Source organism: Phodopus roborovskii, unplaced genomic scaffold (genome assembly GCF_943737965.1).
Source record: "Phodopus roborovskii unplaced genomic scaffold, PHOROB, whole genome shotgun sequence".
NCBI classification, from domain to species: Eukaryota; Metazoa; Chordata; class Mammalia; order Rodentia; family Cricetidae; genus Phodopus; species Phodopus roborovskii.
Genome location: NW_026125577.1, coordinates 1958179 through 1964178, shown reverse-complemented (window position 1 = coordinate 1964178; position 6000 = coordinate 1958179). Strand labels below are relative to the sequence as shown.

The following is a 6000-nucleotide window of genomic DNA, read 5'->3' as shown; positions in this document are numbered from 1 at the left end:
TGTTAGAAAATGTGATTTTATTCATACTATATTTGCCATAAAACAAAGATTTCTTTTCTGTTTTTTGAGTTACATCAAATTTTATAACCTGCTTGCTTTTCAATTAACTTTTCATGACAAAAATCTGACTCATTTTATTTTCCTGATAATAGCCAAAGGCTGCCCAACTACTCGATGTAATTATGTTCTCAGCATTTAAAGACCATGACTTGATGTTTACAAAAATAAGTTAATTAAGGTCTAGGGGTATATGTCACAGTATAGTGCATGCTTAGAATGGGCAAAGCTCTGGTTCCAATCACCAGTAAAAAACCCCAAAAACCAAAAACAGTAACAACAAAAAAGACAACCAAAGAAATATATCATTAGGATAAAAACAGAAATATATTTACCACATGATCTTTAAACATCAGTAAGAGATATGAACACTTTTTCACTTAAGCAACTTCAAAGCATTATAATCCTAATACACAAATAAAACAATCCACAGTCTGAAATGATGCAGGTCTTGTCACTAACTAAACAAAATATACATACAAAAAGAAAAGAATGGAATAACAACTAAAAAAAGCTTGTTTTTAGCTTAATTGTTGGTGCAGAGTGTGTGGCAGGGGCTGGCTGCCTGGCAGCTGCTTTGGCTTTGCTGGCCTGGCTTGCTCGCACAGCAGTTTCCAGCCGCACTTTCAGTTCTGGAGCAGCCCCCATTACTGTCTTGAAAGCATGTGGGTACAGAGGTCCAATGTGCATTAAGTTCTGGAGTGCAAACTCATGAAGATCTTTGGAGACAGAACTTGCTGAGGCAAAAGAATTGTCATCCAGCAGGTAAGAGATCAAAGTAGGCACTAAAAGAGCCAGCAACTGGACTCCTGTAATAAGAGGGCAGCAAAGATTGGACTAACTGGAGAGAATGCAGCTTGACATTGTCAATAGAAACAATGTCTCACATAACATATAATGTATGTTACCTGTGCAATTACAGTTCAATAGCCTGCCAAGCCCCATCCATGTCCCTGAATCCATGTCCTCTTTCAACAAATAAAGGCATAAAACATTGGTACTACTAAAGGGCTATAATTTCCATTCTCAAATCAGACCAATTTGCAGTATTAGTAAGATATGCCAATAATAAACCTGGTTTTATTTGCATTATACATGTTTTACAACACTTTTAAGAGACAGAATAAGCAATCAGATTTTTTTAACTTAAAATTTAAGACTAAATGTTATACAAAAGTAAAGGTGGAGTGGGGGGCAGGGCTTGATGGTAAGATTGCTTGCCTAGCATGAGGTTTGATTTTCAGAGGTAAAAATGGTAAAAATTGATTGTAAATAAACTGGACTACATATACAAGGAGGGTACTAACAAATGAACAATGAATTAATGAATGAGCGATATTAATTTAATAGCAAAATCTTTTAGATTTTTAAAAAAAAATTTTAAATAGTCACATGATTTTTTAAAAAATTTTAAATAGTCACATGATTCTAAAGCTTCAGGTTTTATCATTTAACTTTTCTCACCTCTTTACAAATGTACTCTCTTTTAACGAAAGTTTCCCAGTAAATTGCAAGATAGTAGAGAATTTTGAAAAGCTACTGTGTGAAAGAAGATATAACTCAGTGGTAGATCATGTGCTTTGCATTCACAAAGCCATATGCTCAATCTTAGCAGGGATAGAATGAAGTAGTGTCAAAATTGAGACAGGAAGGATTTTTTTTAAAGAAACTGCTACATAAAGTAATGTATAGGTTACCTGGGTAAAAAGTATGATGTAACTTTATTGTATTTATTTATTTTACTAACTACCGGCTTTATAAATAGAACTTAACCTTATTCACTTTGTACTTGACTTTTATTCCTCAACAGATGCCCAACCTTAGAATTAAGTTTAACATGAAGACAGAGATGAGAGCCCCACCCCCACCCCAGTGCTTAGCAATGGAGCCCAGGGCTTGTACATGCAGGTGAGCCATCAGTCACTGAGCTAGCTATTCCTTGGCTCAGGGAAGAGACTTGAAAATTGGGAGTGACTTAATGTTCAGTCATAAGGTATTTGTTGAAAATTTTAGCTTTCCCACTACAATTAAAAATCAAATTTAACTATGTATCTATTAAGTATACACAGCTTATGCTTTGTGCATAAAGTATGCATTTCTGGTTAAAAAATGTATATTGCATTAATCATGTATCAAATCCTGAGGTATCTTATGATGTCTGGTAGTTACACTTCCTTGGTTATAACATAAGGCTTATGTAATTCATATTTTATTTAAAAAATTCTATTAAATATCTGTATTGTTCCAAGTTCTTAAAAACACTCCTAGAAAATTAAAACCAAAATCAATGTGTTAAAATGCCCTCAGTAATTCATTGTGATATCTCACTCATAAAAAATAAACATAAATAAACCCAATACATTATGATAATAACTTGAGCAGATACATTATATATTCAGACCACACTGTTGCAAAGCCTGTGTTTAACACTAAGATGCATAAAAAAAAAAAAAAAAAGGTCTTTGATGGGAGATGTCATTCTGTATATGTTTCTCATACTTCTCATACTGGTTAATGAATAAAGCACTGTTGGCCAATAGGAAAGCAAGATAGGAGGGACTAGGAGACAAGGAGGAAAGAGGAATTAGTAAGGAGGAGTCAAGATGGAGAGACCAGGGAGACCAGACGCCTGCCACACTCCCCGGTAAGGAGACCACGTGGAAATACATAGAAATGGGTTAATAATTAAGACAGAGCTAGCTGATAAGAAACAAGTAACTGGCCAACGGAATTGTATCTAATACAGAGTCTCGGTGTATTATTTGGGGCTGGTGCGGTGGTGGGACAAGACCAGGCGGTGGGCTGAAAAACCTTACTCCTTACAGGTCTTCAGTTTGGACTAGTGGTTTTTAATAAGAATACACTTACTGTTCTGGTCTTCTCCAAGAGCAACCAATGTTTCAAGAACTTTAATTCCTTCCTGCACTGCCAGTAGTTCTGTACTGCTGGATGGTCTATTTCTTTCCACGGCCTTTAGCTTTTCAACCACCAGTGGAGCTAATGAATGGATGTAGGGAGTTGAAAGGGCACGATTAGAATGCTGGAAGACTGAGAGGAGAAGTTGATAGCATTTGGCTTGAACCTGTGTAAGAGAGAAATTTTCTCAATTAATGCATGCAGCAAATCTTACTTGGTAAACAATCACACTGTACCTCAACATGAAAAGGAACAATCGAACTTAATACTAATCAAATAAAACTGGAGATTAAAGAAATTCTTTATACATGAGTTGTCAAATTACCACCTCTATATAACAAATATTTCTACTGTATGGAAAAACAGAAACTGGGAATTCTGATCTCTTCTCAATCCTTCCTTTAATATATAATTGTCTCTCTGATTTTAATGCAATGTAGTCAGGGAAGTTAACAAAGGACAGACCTGAAATAAAGCCACAAAAACACACTATTTAGATACATCAACTCTATTTGACTCTTTGCAAAGAACAGTTTATATTAATATAGTAACTCTTTTTTCCTTTCGTTTATTTTAGGGAAGTTCTCACTACGTAGCTCCAGCTAGCTTGGAACTCACTATGTTGTAGACCAGGCTAGTTTCAAACTTGTAGAGATAGGCTTGCCTCTGACCCCTGAGTGTTAGGATTAAAAGCATGTATCACCATGCCTATTACAGTATTGGCATTTTTTAAGAAGGGAAAAAATGGAGGGGATTTCTTATCTATGTTTGGGATAAAGCATGAAATACAGTATGTTTTTCAGTGCTCTGTTGGAAAATGAACTACCAAATTTCTCTGCACATAGAAAAGAGTGGAGGGCATTTTAAGAATATAGATCTCTGAACCTAAATCTAAAGACTTAATGGAAGCTTGAGGTGGAGGCCAGGAATAGTCTACACTGGTGATCTTTTCCTGGTGTGTGGCAAGCTTGAGAAGCATTAAAAGATGCAATAATGTAAATTTATTCTTTAACATTCTTGGTATCTCTGAAACAAATACTGAAAAACTAAAGCCATATGAAGTTTCTACAATTATGGTCAGGGTTAATAAAATATTTCAGACACTGGAGAATTTTGGTATATGGAGGTATCTACAAATGTCACCTTAGTGCATAAACACACAGTTCGTTAACAGTTTTTCAATTTAAAAGCCATACTACAGGCTAAGCAGATGGTTCTGCAGGTAAAAATGCTTGTGGTGTCACATAAAGTACCTGCACACACATGAACACCATACACTTGCATACCGTAATAAATAAACAAGGTTTAAAAAATAAAGCCATACTGCAAACATGTTTTTATTGCATGTGTCACATTGTAGTAAGTTAATCGGAAAAGTCCTGACAAAGTAGACTGTTGAAGTGTGTAGCTCACCCATGGGTCACATGAATTCAGAGCACTTTTAAATCTGTTCATGCAGCCATTCTGTAGAGACTGCACTCCTATTATTTCATTGCTGGCAGACCACAGGAAGAGTGCAATGGCTGTAAGCGTGCTTACTTCATCAGGTGCAGGCATGGAATCATCTACGGAACAAAAGGTAAGCAGTGCAGGAAGATTTGGGAATTACACATGTAAACAACATTCTCTCAGTACTTCCCCCAGAGTATGCCTCAACCTAAAAAATACATATTACAAACTCTCACTGTGGAACTAAAGTAGGAAAAAATGCTTCAGGTACACTTTTCAATAGCTACGTTAAAGCCTGACAGGAAGTGGTCCATCTGCAGACCTCTTGGTTATGATAGAAGAAATGCAGCATTATAATATGAAATTATGGTAGGCATCATCTTGACACAGTTATTAAAATTGAGATTTGGCATGGTGGTGCACACCTGCAATCCCAGCATGTAGGAAGGCTGAGGCAGGATTAGTGGCACAAATTTGAGGGCAGACTGGGCTACAGAGTGACATCAAGCCAATGTGGGCTATAAAGCACAGCTTTGTGGCAAAGACAAAAAACCAAGAGATTCATATATATATATATATATATATATATATATATATATATTTATTTATTTATTTTTTATTTATTTATTTTTTTTTTGAGACAATGTTTCTCTACATAGACTTGGCTGGCTGTCCTGGAACTCACTATATGGACCAGGCTGGCCTTGAACTCACAGAGATGCACCTGCCTCTGCCTCTGCCTCCTGAGTGCTTGGATTAAAGGTGTGTGTCACCACACCTGGTCAAGAAAGTCTTGATGTAGGACAAGACAATATTAGTATACACTGTCTTACATAATTATCTGAGAAAGATACATGTTACTTAAGTGATATTCTTGCCCAAAGGGCATAAATTGAATGTACCCTAAACTGGGGGAAAATTAGATAATTATGAATTAAGTAATATTCTACAGAATAGATGTCCTGTAGTCTTCAAGAACATGAACATTTGTGGTGGTGCATATCTTTAATCCTAGCACTTGGATTCAAGGATGGGAAAATGGAGTTGGGGGCAAAGACAGAAGAATCCCTGAGTTTGAGACCAGCCTGGTCTACAGAGCAAGTTGTAAGACAGCCAGGACTACACAGAGAAACCGTATCTTGAAAAACAACAAAATAAACAAACAAATGAAAAACTATGAACAGCATAAAAGATAAAGGGTATGTTAATACCCCAGATTAAAAGAGGCTAAAGCAATATGACAATGATGCAAAGAAAATATCATTATTAATTAATAAGGACAACTTCTGAGATTTGTATATGAACAACAACAGTACTGCATTAAAGTTAAATTCCTGAATTTAGCAATTCTTCTGTGGGTATTCAAAGAATGACCTTGTTCTTAGGATATCTACCAAGTATTTAGGAGTAAAATATCACAAAGACGTCAACATATTCTTAAATGGTTTAGCAAAGTTAGTTAAGATGAGTAACAATAATGACATGTGAATTTTACAGAGGGTCATAGAGCATGGGAGGCAATTATGTAGGACAAGCACATACTAGAGGCCACACATCTATTCTTGAGAATCGTAAAGT

At 35.8% G+C, this 6000-nt stretch overlaps 1 protein-coding gene across 1 annotated transcript in view; it reads right to left on the bottom strand.

The window, feature by feature from the left end:
• Heatr5b (HEAT repeat containing 5B) overlaps positions 1–6000 on the bottom strand; it is an 87182-nt gene continuing 81182 nt past the window's right edge. The window contains exons 34-36 of the mRNA XM_051177895.1: positions 4387–4538; positions 2926–3139; positions 1–866 (exon numbers count right to left, since the gene is read on the bottom strand). Of these exons, the coding sequence (XP_051033852.1) occupies positions 562–866; positions 2926–3139; positions 4387–4538 (671 nt within the window). The 3' untranslated portion in view covers positions 1–561. The remainder of the gene's footprint in view (positions 867–2925; positions 3140–4386; positions 4539–6000) is intronic.